The sequence below is a fragment of the Lithobates pipiens genome, unplaced genomic scaffold, assembly GCF_037356315.1.
Source record: "Lithobates pipiens isolate NorthernLeopardFrog02 unplaced genomic scaffold, aLitPip1_a1.2 Scaffold_1, whole genome shotgun sequence".
NCBI lineage: Eukaryota > Metazoa > Chordata > Amphibia > Anura > Ranidae > Lithobates > Lithobates pipiens.
In genome coordinates this window covers 121,868,599-121,885,452 of record NW_027507685.1, presented here as the reverse complement: position 1 = coordinate 121,885,452, position 16,854 = coordinate 121,868,599, and the positions used below count along the sequence as shown (strand labels likewise).

At 43.2% G+C, this 16,854-nt stretch overlaps 1 protein-coding gene across 1 annotated transcript in view; it reads right to left on the bottom strand.

Moving 5' to 3' along the window:
* The window catches only part of LOC143974292 (properdin-like), an 84,203-nt gene extending 70,018 nt beyond the window's left edge, over positions 1–14,185 (bottom strand). The window contains exon 1 of the mRNA XM_077475510.1: positions 13,984–14,185. Within this exon, the coding sequence (XP_077331636.1) occupies positions 13,984–14,050 (67 nt within the window). The 5' untranslated portion in view covers positions 14,051–14,185. The remainder of the gene's footprint in view (positions 1–13,983) is intronic.
* Between the last annotated feature and the right edge of the window lie 2,669 nt (positions 14,186–16,854).

Here is a 16,854-nt window from a genome sequence, read left to right as displayed (position 1 = left end):
GCAACAATTAGTGTGTATCTGTAGTCATATAGTCTGAACTATTAATTCTAGTTTGTCTGTGTTTACCCAATATCTTTTTTAGTCGAAAACATCTTATATTTATCATCCTGTATGTATTCATTTATTATAATTTGTTTCTTTTCTTCTATTGATTCTTTCATTTTGTTTGAATGTTTGACTTGGTGAATATTTGTTTTTATGTGTTTATACTTGTATGTTTTGATTTAATCATTGATCAAGGTTGTCACCTGCCTCCGATTGTCCTTCCCCTAGCACTTGTACAGGGGATGGATCTATAGTATCTCACAAAAGTGAGTACACCCCTCACATTTCATATGACTCATTTGTGTTACAGGGCCTCAAGTGTGTTAAATTTGGTGTTATCGCTCTCACTCTCTCATACTGGTCACTGGAAGATCAACATGGTACCTCATGGCAAAGAACTCTCTGAGGATCTGAAAAAATAAATTGTTGCTCTACATCAGGGATATGTAATTAGCGGACCTCCAGCTGTTGCAGAACTACAAGTCCCATGAGGCATAGCAAGACTGACAGCTGCAAGCATGACACCCAGAGGGAGAGGCATGATGGGACATAAAGATAGGCTTAAAGAAGATTGCCAAGACCCTGAAACTGAGCTGGAGCATGGTGGCCAAGACCATACAAAGGTTTCACTCAGAACAGGCCTCGCCATGGTTGACCAAAGAAGTTGAGTGTACGTGCTCAGCATCACATCCAGAGGTTGTCTTTGGGAAATAGATGTATGAGTGCTGCCAGCATTGCTGCAGAGGTTGAAGGGGTGGGGGGTCAGCCTGTCAGTGCTCAGACTATACGCCGCATACTGCATCAAATTGGTCTGCATGACTGTTGTCCCAGAAGGAAGCCTCTTCTAAAGATGATGCACAAGAAAGCCTGCAAATAGTTTACTGAAGACAAGCAGACTAAGGACATGGATTATTGGAACAATGCCCTGTGGTCTGATGAGACCAAGATCAACTTATTTGGTTCAGATGGTGCCAAGCGTGTGTGCCGGTAACCAGGTGAGGAGTACAAAGACAGGTGTGTCTTGCCTACAGTCAAGCATGGTGGTGGGAGTGTCATGGTCTGGGGCTGCATGAGTGCTGCTGGCACTGTGGAGCTACAGTGCATTGAGAGAACCATGAATGCCAACATGTACTGTGACATACTGAAGCAGAGCATGATCCCCTCCCTTCTGAGACTGGGCCGCAGGGCAATATTCCAACATGATAACGGCCCAAAACACACCTCCAAGATGACCACTGCCTTGCTAAAGAAGCTGAGGGTAGAGGTGATGCACTGGCCAAGCAAGTCTCCCGACCTAAACCCTATTGAGCATCTGTGGGACATCCTCAAACGGAAGATGGAGGAGCGCAAGGTCCTTAACATTCAACAGCTCCGTGGTGTCGTCATGGAGGAGGGGAAGAGGACTCCAGTGGCAACCTGTGAAGCTCTGGTGAACTCCATGCCCAAGAGGGTTAAGGCAGTGCTGGAAAATAATGGTGGCCACACAAAATATTGACACCTTGGTCCCAATTTGGACATTTTCACTTAGGGGTGTACTGACTTTTGTTGCCAGCTTTTTAAAAAATAATGGTTGTGTGTTGAGTTATTTTGAGGGGACAGCAAATTTACACTGTTATACAAGCTGTACACTCACTACTTTACATTGTAGCAAAGTGTAATTTCTTCAGTGTTGTCACATGAAAAGATATAATAAAATATTTACAAAGATGTGAGGGGTGTACTCATTTATGTGAGATACTGTATATAGCAAGTATCAGTTAGGAATGTCTTTGTAATGATTAAGCACATTTCTATTGTGTGAAACGCGTCTACATTGACCACTGCTGGTGTCCTCTAGTGTCATTATGGATATTTTCATATTCCAATAAACTTTACTTGGAGTCCACGTCAGATGCAGCTGTTTGTTATTTTGACATATCCCTGCTATCTTACTACCAGTAACGGTATGGGGTCCCACCGTGCACCTTGCATGAACTCCATGCGTGTACTTCACTTCACTTAACTCTTCCGTACCTGTGCATAGGTTGAGCTTCCTTAGATAACTAGTAAGACAATATACAGTACAATAAGGAAACGCATAACTCCAGAACATTGTGTAAACTTTATTTTAAACACTTCCTTATACAGTGAGAAGATTTTGCAATAATTTGGCATTGAAGTTGCTTGCCAACCTTACATAATGCAGGCTTTGTTCACCCTTGCAGGTTGTTATAAAAAACGGTTAAGTCCAACTGCCCTTTTTAACGGGTTACCATTGTATTAGGCAACAATTTTTTATAGATATGGAGCGCGTCAATTCTCAAGCCCTCTCTCTTGTCATGGCTACTACAGATTCCTTTGTGTGGCTTCAGAATGGCCAACCATGCTGGACTGGGCAACAATCATTTAAAAGCCCAAACTTAACCACATGCTGACCAGCCACCGCACTTATAATCTAGCAGGTCGACTCTGCTGCTCGAACCAACGTCCCCGTATGTCAGTTTGTGCATGTGAGATTGTGGGCACGCACAGGCACACAGAAGCAGGTCAGAGATCTGCCATTGTAAACAAGTCGGATCCCCATTCTGAGAAGGGGCATCTCAGAGATCTGCTGTTCCCAGTGATCAGGAACATCGATCTCTGTCATGTCCAAGGCAGTCCACCCCCCCCCCAACAGTTAGAACACGCTGAGGGAAAACATTTAACCCCTTTATCGCTCCCTACTGTTAACCCCTTCCCTATCAGTGTCATTTATACATTGATCAATACATTTTTATAGCATTGATCAATATAATAATGTCACTGGTCCCCACAAAGTGTCATTTGGGGTCAGATTTGTCCGCCGCAATGTTTCAGTCCCGGTAAAAATCGCAGTTTGCCGCCATTACCAGTAAAAACAATAAAAATACAATTTAAGTCCCTAAATTTATCCCATAGTTCGTAGACACGATAACTTTTGCTCAAAGCAACCAATATACGCCTATTGTGATTTTTTTTTTACCAAAAAATATGTAGAAGAAAACATATTGGCCTAAAGTGATGCATTTGTTTTTTATATATATATATATTTTTTTGGATATGTATTATAGCAGAAAGTAAAAAATAATATTTTTTTTCAAAATTGTCAGCCTTTTTTGTTTATAGCGCAAAAAATAAAAACCACAGAGGTGATCAAATACCATCAAAAGAAATCTCTATTTGTGGGGGGAAAAAAAGGACATGTTTGGGTAAAATGTCGAACGACTGTACAATTGATAGTTTAAACGACGGAGTGCCGTTACGCAAAAAATGGTCTGGTCATTAAGGGGGCAAATTAAAATAGTTTGTTTAACTACTTACAGTAAACAGTGTTATGTTCCTGCAGTATAGGGACTTTGTATGAACATTCTCAGTACAGTTGATGACAAATGTCGTTCAAAAGTACTTTAGAATTTTATTGCTTTTAACATTCAATTTTAAAATGAATGTCATTTGCCAAATAAAAACACACATACACTGTTATATATTTGTTCATTCAAGAAAAAATTTCCATCCTACTACTTGGATATTTCTTGTCACTACAGCCAAAAACAAATGTCAATTTGAACCCCCGCTAACAATTAGAAAATCGAAGAAACGTTCTTAAAGCGGGAGTCCGCCGGGAGTTCCACCGTTTAAAAAAAAAAAAAAGCCAGCAGCTACAAATACTGCAGCTGCTGACTTTTAAAATAGTGACACTTACCCGCCCAGCGCGCCCGCGATGTCGGCACCCGAAGCCGATCTCTCGATCGTCTCTCGGGTGCTGCCGCCGCCATCTTAGGTATGGGAATCAGGAAGTGGAACCTTTCGGCTTCATTTCCCGGTTCCCTACTGCGCATGCGCGAGTCGCGCTGCGTAATAAGGATGGTCCCCGCTGTCTCTGGGATCCGTGTGTTTCCCAGCAGGCAGCGGGGGACTTTCGGAAAGGGGCGTAGATTCTGCGGAAAGGGGCGTACCTTCTGCAGAATCTACGCCGGAAGTGGGTGCAGATACCTGTACTGTACAGGTATCTGCACCCCCCTCCCCCCTGAAAGGTGCCAATTGTGGCTCCGGAGGGGGGGGAGGATTCCAATGAGCGGAAGGTCCACTTTAGGGTGGACCTCCGCTTTAAAACAAAATGTAATTCTACTAGTGCATGACCAGCTACAGCCAAAACATTTTTTTGCAACTTTGGTCAGCGTAGGGCAAGGATGGAATCCACTCCTACTTCTTCTAGGAAAGGGTAGGAAGTGGGGACACATACTACAAAACACCAGTGGCGGTTGGTCGGTCGGCGGCACCCCCCGCCCCCACCCCGGCACTTACTCCATCAGTTGCACGCGGACGGGCTCCTACAGATGACGGGCAGCGGCCGGGTTGTGGGCTTCCCGCCACCCTATGGGTGGCGGGAAGCGGTTTTTGTGTCCTCTCCGCATCACAGCGGCTCCTCCCTCCTCCTCCTAGGTGTCCAATAGGATCGCCTGTCCTTTCAGCCAATCGGGTGACCGGTGTCAAAACCAGCTTTCTGATAGGCCAGGAGGAGAATCAGTGTTACAACAGCGAATATTGATTTGCTGTTGTAACACACCTGGATGGGCTTGGATGCACACTCTGCGACCTGAGCCCATTTATATTGAAGCATATTAGAGCCTCTTGCTGTAATTGGTTCTTAAAAAAAAACAGCTCCTCCGCATTAGAATCCATGTCCCGGTGTCCAGAAAGGGGCTGGACACATGGATAAGGGTCTCTGGCTTCAACTACTACTTTGAGACATGGACCTGTCGAAGGTCAGTAACTGGTAAAGTACGGTAAAGCCTTTAAATCAGTATTACAGCCAGGCACGTTATATTTTCAGATAGAGAGGACAGAACTGGCAAGCTTCTTTTCTCCTTTGAAATAAAATTAGATCATGAAGGAAGTGAATGAATAATACTTTGCAGATTCGGCACAAACGTATTTGTCTGCTGTAACAAGGAAACCATGCACCATTCCTGGTCACATGACCTCATGCCAAAGTAGCCATGCTTACTTGCAGCATTTTTCCTTTCCATACCTTTTTTTTTTTTAATTATTATTCACTTGTGATGTTCCTTTGAATTTGATAGAAAATGTAACTACTCCAGGGAGAGTCAATTCCCTAAGTCCCCTCCCTCCTCTTATGTCATAGTCCTCTCCTCTTCTGGGAGTGTCTAAATCGCTCTCTGTGCTGGTCCAGCTTCCCCACCCCTCCCCTAAACTTTTACAGTATGTAGAATTTGGGGGAACATACTATAGATTGCCCGTTGAGTGGCAGCTCTGAGTCTGCTGAGGCTGCTGACATTGCATCAAAGATGGGGTCACCCAGCAGCAGTCTCATGGCTTTTGAACTACACATGGGAGGATTTTACAGGTAAATTCCATGCATAAAACACATTTCATGCTCATAAAATCTTATTGGAAGGTTTTGGTATAAATAAATATTCTGGTGACAGGGTCTCTTTAACCGGCTCCCAATCAGCTCACTTGTATTTACAGGGGAAGAATGTCTCCCCTGCGTGAAACTCGTATGGGTACAGGGTTCCTTCAACCACTTCAAGACCGGCGCACGCCGATGTACGTCAGCAGAATGGCACGGGCAGGCATATTAGCGTACAGGTACGTCCATTTCTATATGCCGCCCTGCCATCACGTGCGTGCCGCTGGCGGGACGCTCGCGTGCCGGTCGGGACCCCCATGAGTCCGGTCGCAGGTCCCGCGGACTCGATCGCCGCGGGAATACCCACGATCGTCTCACGGGGAGGCTGAACGGGGAGATGCCGTTGTAAACAGCATCTCCCTGTTCTGCCTAGCAACAAGTGACACTGATCTCTGCTCCATGTGATTGGATTGGAGCAGCGATCAGTGTTCACTAACACAAAGCCCAGCCCCCCGCAGTTAGTAACACGCCTCTAGGAACACTTAACCCCTACAATGCCACCTCCTGGTTAACCCCTTCACTGCCAGTGCCATTTACACTGGAATCAGTGCATCTGTATAGCACTGATTGCTGTATAAATGATAATGGTCCCAAAAATGTGTCAAAAATGTCCGATGTGTCCGCCATAATGTCGCAGTCACAATAAAAATCGCTGATCGGCGCCATTACTAGTAAAAAAAAATTATTAATAAAAATGCCATAAAACTATCCCCTATTTTGTAAACGCTATAACTTTTGCGCAAACCAATCAAACGCTTATTGCGATTGATTTTTACCAAAAATATGTAGATGAATACGTATCGGCCTAAACGGAGGGAAAGTAATTTTTTTTATATATTTTTGGGGGATATTTATTATAACAAGTAAAAAATAATGCGTTTTTTTTCAAAACTGTTGCTCTATTTTTGTCTATAGCGCAAAAAATAAAAACCGCAGGGGTGATCATATACCACCAAAAGAAAGCTCTATTTGTGGGAAAAAAGGATGTCAATTTTGTTTGGGAGCCACGTTGCACGATTGCGCAATTGTCAGTTAAAGCGACGTAGTGCCGAATCGCAAAAAGTGGTCTGGTCTTAAGTCAGCAAGATGGTCCGGTCTGAAAGTGGTTAAGAGCCGCCAGAGGGCGCGGGCTCCTGCTGCACGGCGGGGGCACCCGATGCGCGTGGCTGGCAGTTGTGATCTCTGCCAGCCATGCGCGATCGCGTGAACGAGCTCCAGCACTGGGATTTGTGGGTGTAAACCCACAAATCCCTATGCTGTCAGAGGAGAGGAGACATGTCGTTTGTTCCTAGTAAGTAGGAACAGCGATATGTCTCCTCTCCTACTCAGTCATTTCCTCATACAGTTAGAAGACACTGAGGGAACACACATTTAACCCATTGATCCCCTCCTAGTGCTAACCCTTTCCCTACCAGTGTCATTTACACAGTAATCAGTGCTTTTTATAGCACTGACCACTGTATAAATGTCAATGGTCCCAAAAATGTGTCAAAAGTGTCTGATCTATCCGTCGCAATGTCGCAAAAATGCTAAAAATCGCAGATCACCATCATTACTAGTAAAAAAAAAAAAAAAAAAAAAAAATGCCATAAATATTTCCCATAATTTGTAGACGCTATAACTTTTGCGCAAACCAATCAATATATGCTTATTGTGATTTTTTTTTCTCCAAAATATGTAGAAGAATATATATTGGCCTAAGCTGATGAAGAAATTCGTTTTTTAAAAAACATTTTTGGGGATATTTATAGCAAAAACTTAAAAAATATTGTTTTTTATTTTCAAAAAATGTCGCTCTTTTTTGTGTATAGCGCAAAAAAAAAAAAAACGCAGAGGTGATCAAATAGCACCAAAAGAAAGATCTATTTGTGGGAAATAAAGGACGGAAAAATCGTTTGAGTACATAATTGCATGACCGCGCAATTACCAGTTAAATTGATGCAGTGCCAAATTGTAAAAAGTGCTTTAGTCAGGAAGGGGGTAAAACCTTCCGGGGCTGAAGTGGTTAAAACAAACCTGTGTTCTGCTCATCCAGGGTAAAAAAAAAACTGGTTTGCTTCATTCCACCTTCCCCCTTGCCAACCATCCCCACTAGCACATTCTGCTTTCCTGCCATTGCTATGCTATTCAGCACTGGAATCTAAAGGAAATTCCTGGTACTTCTGTGTATGGAGGGGAATGTGCTCCACTCTGTGTGAGAATCAGCGCTGTCAGAGGGGAGTTCATAGCTCTGTACATATGGAGTGTGCACAGTACCAATGCTCTGTATGCTAGGTGCAATTTTAAAAAGACTTTGTCACATTGTCCACTTTGGGTTGACATTAAGAATCTTCACCCCCCCCCCCCTTCCCAAACCCACTAATACTTACCTTCATAATTCTCCCCCATAGAGTGTTCCTTTGTCGAAGGTGGGAGTCTAACAATCAGTAATTTCCAGGTCAGTTGGCGGAATCATCTTCTTCCTCCTTACTGGGTGACTGTGTGACTCTTAGGCCTGGGTACTGCTTCACATACACGGATGCACTGGGTATTTACCAAAGACAGTGATGGAGCAAAAGGTGGGGAAGCATGCGGAAGGTAAGTACAAGTAAGTGAGTATCGCTTAGAGGTTGGCCCTAAATGGGCAGTGTTCAATTCTGTTTTATTCTGTATGTATGGACACAATAATGTATGGACATAATTTCACTTCTCAAGTCCACTGGCCGTGGACACTGCACAGTACATGACCAGTGTAATCCTTATGTCCCCAACCTTCTTAGACTGCCCAACTACTCATACTCCACCAACCCCCTCTTACCATTCTAAATGAACAAGACCACGCCTGAATTTGGAGTATAACTGGCCATAGCAGCCTTTTATTAACAAAGTATCAATCACTCAAAACTTTTAAACATAACATCTGTAAAGACAACTTTTCACCCTCAGTCTGTTGGTCTTTGACGGCACCCCAAACTTCACACTTCTTCCACCACTACACTGCGGGACCTTTCTCCATGATAGGCCTCCAGCCATACCACCAGCTCGGAGACAACCCCCTTCCCACAGTACAACCATTACTGCATTCCAGCTAACCGTTCTACTGGAATACACCAGAGGGGAACATACTACCGATGAGCCCCCACCCCCTCAGTCTTTCCCAAACTGTTCCAACCCTTCCCGGTACCCTTTCTAGCTTCACATTTGTTAACCCTTTGTTGTCTCCCCTTGCACACTGTCATGCCCGGCCCTGCACTATTTTCTTCTTTTCTTTCCGTTCCAGGCCTCTCTATTTCTCTTGTACGGTATGTCCAGTGTTATTATTAGTACTGGTATTATATCTGGAGACTGCACAGTATCATTTCTTTTGTACTGTATGTTAGGTAATAATATTAGTACTGGTATAATAACTATAAGGAGACTGCACAATATAATGTTCCCATGTGCTGTGTGTTTGGTGATATTATTAGTACTGGACTGGTGTTATATCTGTATGTGGACTGCCTGGAAAGTTTTCCCTTGTACTGTATGTGTAATTATTACTACTGGTGTAATAGCTATATGCAGAATGCATAGCTCCCAACTGTCCCTGATTGGGAACTAAGTCCCTCTGTCCCTCTGTCCTCTTCATTTGTCCCTAATTTTGGTCTGATCTATAAAGTTGCATAAAAACAAAATAAAAAAAAAGAAGATTTAATGGATGGAAAGTTGAAAGAAATGACTGAAGGTCCACTTTAACTAATATTTTGTATGTATAATTCTCCTTTTAAGGGGGTGTGACAGGGGGTGTGTCCTATGCCTACATACTTTTGCTAATAGGTGTCCTTCACATCATTTTCTTGTACTGTATGTTTGGTGTAATTATTAGCACTGGTGTTATTATACAATGTATTTACATGGACACTGCACAATAACACTTCTCTTAAGCCCCTTTCACACTGCGCCACCCATAGCGTTGGCGGTAAAACCCCTCTATTTTTATAGGCGTTTTATCGTTGGATTTGAGGCGCATTTTGGCCGCTAGCAGGGTGCTTTTAAACCCTGCTAGCGGCCTAGAAAGAATTAAGACCGCCCGCAATGCGCTGCATTAGCAACGTTTTGCCGGCGGTATAGCCGCGCTGCCCCATTGATTTCAATGGGGAGCAGCGGTGGAGGAGCGGTAAACACACTGCTCCTTCACCGCTCCAAAGAAGCTGCTGGCAGGACTTTTCCTGACCTCCTGCCAGCGCACCGCTCCCTCGGGCTTTCACACTGGACACAATGAAGCTGTTTGGGCAGAGTGCTGGCGCTATTTTTAACGCTATAGTGCTTGCAAAACACCCTTGGTGTGAAAGGCTAAGATCCTAAAATTTATGGCATATTGGAATCTGTTGTCACTTGCTAAGTGCATGGTACAACTTCCTATGTCTGCTCAACATCCTTTTTCACTATGCATAATGAAGTGAGCTTTTATGATTTTTTGTGCATGAGTCATTTTTAGTCAAAATACTGTTAAATAATGTATTATCTGTATGATAATGCTTATACAGTAGGTGCAAGAAACCTTTCAAAAATAAATGAATATGCTGCCGTAGGGACAAGTGTCACAAGAAACCCTCACTTTGTTCAGATCAGAGTCCAGGGATATAGCGTGATTGCGACATGAATTGGGAGAACTGGTTTTGTGACAAATGTTTACATTGGCCAAGTTCCTAATCAGTAGATTACAAGTATGTGTAAGACAACACAACAAGTCCTGAGCTGTGCCATTTATTTATAATATAGTATTCACTTTGAATGCTACGAAATAGTAGGTGCTTTTACAATAACTAATGCATCAACGTGATTGTAAACCCTTGTTTTCTTTTATTAAAATAACAAACATGTTATACTTACCTGCTCTGTGCAATGGTTTTGCACAGAGCAGCCCAAATTCTATTCTTCTGGGGTCCCCCACCAGTGCTCCAGGCCCCTCCTCTTTATAGAGTGCCCCCATTGAAAGCCACTTTCCCTGGGGGCACCCATGTGCTCTCGCTCCCGCGTCCCCCTGCTGCTGCGTCTATTGACGCCCCCTGCTCCCGTGTCACAGGATTTGATCGACAGCAGCAACCAATTGCTCCTGCTGCAATCAATCTGTCCAATGAGGAGAGAGACAGCAGCTGGAGCCACTGTGCTTGTGCACATCGCTGGGTCTGATTGGGCTCAGGTAAGGAAAAAAGGGGGGGGAGGATAGCTGAGAGGGTGCTGCAGCATAGTAGGGTTTTCAACCTCAATGCATTCTACCTTAAAGAGGAAGTAAACCCTCCTGCAAAAAATAAAATAAAAACACACCCTGCAAGATAAAGGCATAATGAGCTAGAATACTAGCTCATTATGAATTACTTACCCGAGAACGAATCCCCCCCGCCATCCTCGTCTCCCCCTCAGGCCGCTCTGGTGCTGTGATTGGCTGGAGCCGCGATGACGTCACTCCCGCGCATGAGCGTGGGACCCGCCGCGAATGGCACAGTACAACTGAAGCAACGACACATACTTTCATTGCTTCAGTTGGCTTAAGTGAGCATGTGCCGCATGACGTCGGCTCATGCAAATACAGGGATATCTCCTAAACCAGGGATCTGCAGCTGGAGGTCCACTAATTGCATATCCCTGTCCTAAACCACGCAGGTTTAGGAGATATCCAGTGCAGCTACAGGTAAGCCTAATTATAGGCTTGCCTGTAGTTTAACATGGTTGTAAAAGGTTTACAACCACTTTAAGGCTTTACAACCACTTCAAGGTAAAAACACACCAGTACCTTTTACTCCCCCAGTCCCCAAACACTTATCTGTATGTGCTGTTCACTGCCTCTCACCAAAGCCCCCCAAAAAATATAAAAAAAAATATTGTAAAAAAAATTCTAAAAAAACAAACAAAAAACTACTGACATCACTCTGCCCTGCGCTTCCAACACTGTCCACTGCCCCACCAACCCCCTCCCCCCAAAAGACACTGATTTATTTTTAAAACAAATTAAATTGTAAAAAAATCTATTATTAAAAAAAAAAAACGACTGACACCGTCCACTGCCACATACCACCCACCCCCTTCCCCAGAAGCACTGCGAAAAAAATATTTAAAAAGTTACTTTATTTTGCCGCGGGGGGGTTTGGTTGGGTTGGAGTTGCAGGCCTGAAATGAGTTTGCCCCCTCCCTAAAATCTGTTTTTGCAGGTTGGGATGTCTGCAAAGCAAGGAGTGGCATGGATGTCTACAGTGAGTCTGGATGCAGCAGGTAATCTAGAGATTGCCTGGACATCACTGAGTGTTGGAGAGCCTCACAACTAAATCTGGGCAGAATGATGCTTTGCAAATCAGGCAGAAGAACACATAGAATCAAGATGGTGTGGTATTCTCAACCCCACCCATGCAGCTTAGTAGAGTATATGGGGTTCTCTCGCGAAGGGCATCACCTTACACTTACTCCGCATTCAACCCAGGCTCCTATCACTACTCTCTGGTGTCCCCATTTCCTTTCTCAGAGCATAGCACACCTCCCAGAGTTCTGACGAATCTCGCATACTTTACATGCCCTCTCTTTGTCTGCTCAAGCTTCTCTATATGACACTTCATGAAATATGACCTTACACAAGACACACATTCTGCTTACTGGGATTTCCACTGTCAAAATAATGACCAATCATCTACAGATTAGATTACACTGGAAGACATCTGTAGCGTTTGCAGGGAAACTTTAGATAAAACATTCATCCGAAAATTCTCGGTACATCCAATGGCCTTATGTATGTTGTTTGAAAATGCTTCAACATTTAGTTTGCCTTTAAAGAGGATGTAAACCCTGATGAGTTTACTTCCTCTTTCATTCCCTGCAAAGGGAAAGCATAATGGACTACTATGCATCGCATAGTAGTCCATTATGTGTCACTTACCTGACACAGGAGCCAGCGAAGTCGCCACTGTCCCCTGTAGTCCGCCGCATCCATCTTCTTGGTGGGGTCTCGCAGCTCCGCCGCTGTCATTCGGCGAAGCCGCGATGACGTCACTCCCGCGCATGCGCACGGGAGCCGACACGCGCGGCAGCTCCGTCGTTGAGAATGCCGCGCTCAGTGCGCCTGCGCGCCGCTGTCTACGCGCATGCGCCGTAGACAGCGGTGCCTGTTTTCGGTCAAATATCTCCTAAACCATATAGGTTTAGGAGATATTTCTTGGACCTACAGGTAAGCCTTAATCTGGGCTTACCTGTAGGTCAAAGTGGTTTGTAAGGGTTTACAACCACTTTAACATTCATTTTTGGACTGAATGGACTTTCCCAAATGAAAACCACATACACTGACATACACATATATAGAATGCATGAAGGTAAAAAACCTTGTGCCTTTACAACCACTTTAAAACCAGTTGCTTCTTCATTGGCTTGGGTTGTTGCACTTTATACATTGTGGCTGCCTTTTGCACACTACAGTTGCCTTATTACATAAAGGGGTTGATTTACTAAAACTGGAGAGTGCAAAATTAGGTGCAGTCCAGCATAGAAACCAATCAGCAAAGTTTTTTGTTTTTTTCTGTCAAATCTTAATTAAACAAGCTGAAGTTAGGACAATGTCTCACTGCCTGTGATTAGCGCAGTGCAGTGCCGACTTCTTTGGCGGGCTCTGCACGTGGGTTGTGCGAACGCGCCAGAGCTCATCCTTATTGGCTACCATGTACAGCTGCTCCAGATTTTGCACCCTCTAGTTTTAGTAAATCAACCCCACAGTGTTACTGAGACAAAAAATAAAACTTTATTGGTCAGTATTGTAACATATATTTCAAGGATTTTAGAAATGTATGCAGCCATATCTAATGTAATACGTGGTCACTTCCCACAAACTGAACGCTGATAATCGGTGATCAGTGACAGTGTTGTGATAACACAGATACTTCTGTGAATATCAGTGAGCCAATCACATGAGCAGGAAATTATATTTCTTGGGGAGTTTTGTATACCAGCAGTATGGACTACCCCTTCCCCATACAAGTAAACCAGTTGCTACTGCGCTTAGAGAATTGTGGTTGGCCATAGGTCACATCTCAACAAAAAAATGTTTTGGTGCAAAGGATCTAAAAAGCTTTCCTGCATGTTTGCCGCTCCTTAATACACCAGCTTAATTATTATATGCTGATTCATACAGGCATGACTTATGATTTCAGTAATGATTCTAAAAGCAGTTAGAGGTCTTGTTGGAATTGTTTTGCATATTTAGAAATCTTGATGTTTTATTGAGTTTCCAGCTCTTAGTTTTTGTAAAGTACAGGTTCACTTTTAATCTACTGTATTTTTAGCAGCCACTTAAGTGCAGCTTTAAATGCAACCAGAATGCACCTACAGCCCGACCAGAATTGCTATATGTGAGCTTGTAATAGTTAAGCAAATATTGCATGGAAAGCTAAATTACAGAGTGGTCCAATGCAAGTGGCTGGATTGCAGAAGAAAAAAATGCTTAATGCTTTCCATAAATATTTTGTATCAGCCCTACTTAAATTCTTACAGAGACAAAATGCAATATTACTTACATGTAGTAGCATGATGGATGGCCAGTATCCATGCTGTGACCAGTAGAAACAATGACGGGGGTGCCATTGAGTGTGATTTTTTTTTCTTTTGGCACCCTATAATACGAGGGCACAAAATTTGGTAAAGCGCCCCTCCTATATGTCTGCAGGACTCCTCTCTGTTTGTCACCAGCACCAGTTTAAAGACTTTGTCATCCCCCACACAGTTCCACTCTTTTATCCCCTGCAGACCCTCCCACAGGAGAAAAAAAAGGGAAGGAGGGTATTTTTTGCAATGAAGCAACACAGGGAAGTGTTTGACAAACATCAGAGCATTATGAAAGCTAAAGTCTTCTGGAAACGCTAGTTGAATGACTGACTTCAATGAAACTGTAAACATGCAAGTTAATAGGAATCAGAGAAAAGTCAGAAATCCCCGTGTCTGTACTTGTTCCAGGTCAATGACTCAAAGTGTATAACACAAAGCATCTTTAGGAAGCTGGGCAACTAACATTTTCAGGAGAGGTCAGCATTGCCAGCCTACAAAATGTTCTTGTGCTTTGTTTTTATTGAAAAGTAATGGGGTCGAGGAGTAAGGTACATAGAGATAGCATCGTATCATTTGCATAAAAATATAATTGAAATGTCTTGACGCTTAGAAAAATAGGGGGTAAATGAAACAGTAACATTTAAAAACTCTCTCTGAAGAAAAGCAAGGGATGCTTTGGGTGTCCAGTAATAGATAATGAAGTCAGTCAGACCTTAGGGCAAATTGTGTACATATGACAAAGGAGATATTGACCAGAGTGATGCTCCAAATTTTAGCGCACTTTGGCACATTTAAAGAGAATCTCGGTAAATCTTATGGAAATTAGTTGGGCGTTTTGAATATACTATATTCTGGATATTACAGCGGCTTATTGGATATTGCCCATGAGGCAGCCTGTAGACAGATTGAAAATGTGTGCAGTTTAGTTATCCTGCAGCCGGCCCAGGAACAGGTCAGTTCCCGGGGCTTTTGGTCCTAGCCAGCCAACTAGGGTCTGGAGAGTGGGAACACGGGTACTGGTGGGTACCAGAGCCTCATATGTGAGCACAAACACTAGGGCTGCTAAATAAACCTGGGAATTACGGGAGGACATCCAAGCCTTGGACAATGCCTTAATGGGCTCTCACCTCACAGAGATATGCTTGGGCCACTAAATTATGCTAGTTAAGATAATATGAATGACATCACACGGTGTCTTCTTATCTTGAAGTTTGCTGATCATTAATCTTTGATGCTGCTCTTTGGATTGTTAGCTCTGTGCTCTGATACATTCTGAGCAAGGTATGTATACTAATGGGAACAGAGAGGTGCCAGACTGAGTGCAGTATAAAGCATATATTTAATAAAAACAAGTAGTAACTCACAGGTTAAATTAGATGAGTTCAGTATGTGGTGAAAATCGCCAGTCCTGGTGTCTCATAAATGTCTTCCCTTTGCAGCCTGGGGCACTGGTATGATCTTACCTACTGTGTATATATGTGTGCACACATATAATCATACACATACACACACAAATACAATAATAGCTCATGCATATACATACCCACATACCTGCACGTACATGTACATGTGCAACAAACGCATGTATATACGTGAGTATATACAAACATCTTTCTGTCCCAATACTCTCTAGAGGGAACATAATATTGTATAAAAAAGGGAAGGGGGAAAACTAAAAAGGACAAAGAGGTGGTAAAAAAAAGGGAGTGGTATAAAAAAAAGCGGTGACAAATTTGTGTTTGTTGCCCAAATGAGCTGTTTAGTGGAGAAAACTGGGTATCCACTCACCAGTAACCGGGCAACCCACTGAGACATGACCGGGGGAAAATCACACCAGCACCTGATTAAATAACAGTGCTAATTTCGATCTCCTCGTTCATTCCTCTAGGCGACATAGTATCCAAAGTGAAAATCCAATATGTTTCCTGACGACACAGCCTTTTGAAACGTTCTGCTGGGGGAAATTTATTTGGAATTGATTCAAGGACCCAAACTTTTAGATCTTTGGATGATTGTTTATGATATTCTAGAAAGTGGCGGGGGACACTGTGTTTAGGGAGACCAGCATCGACAAATCTGCGATGTTCCCCAAATCTGGCTCTAAGGGCTCTGATTGTATGGCCCACATATAGCATGCCACAAGGGCAAGCTAGACAGTAAACCACAAACATGGAAGAACAGTTATGGAAGGTGTTGAATGTGTATGTCTTACCCTTATGAGCAAAGGATTTTTGACCATGTTCAATATGAGCACAAGTCAGGCACAGGGAGTTTTTACACTGAAACATGCCCACCAGAGGAATGAGTGTTAGTTGAATGTTATTGGAAATAGATTGGGCAGATTTAATTTTGCTAGGAGCAATTTTCCCTTTCATATTTGGAGCCTTCCTATAGGCAAATTGTGGCACTGTAGGAATAGTGTTTTTTAAGTGTGGGTCTTGCTGTAGTATAGACCAGTGTTTTTTAAAAACGCTCTCCATTTTCCAGGGTTTGTTGTATTATTGAGTTATGAATCTTGGTCCTACATTTTCTTGTGATTGCTGTTTTGATTTTGGAATGTCATCGGTATTGTAAACCATATGAGCCTGATCAATGAGGTCTGGGGGTAGCCTTTCTCTATAAATTTCTGTTTGAGATGAACACTTTGTGCATTATAATCCTCCAACCTAGTGCAATTGTGCCGTAACCGGCAAAATTGACTTTTGGGGAAATTTTTAACCCATCTCGGATGGTGACAGCTGGTGAAATGTAAAAAAGAATTCCCTGGTGTGGGCTTGGTGTAACCTTTAGCTATAATTTTGGACTCTTGGTGACTGAGTTCCAGGTCCAAAAAACAAAGAGAG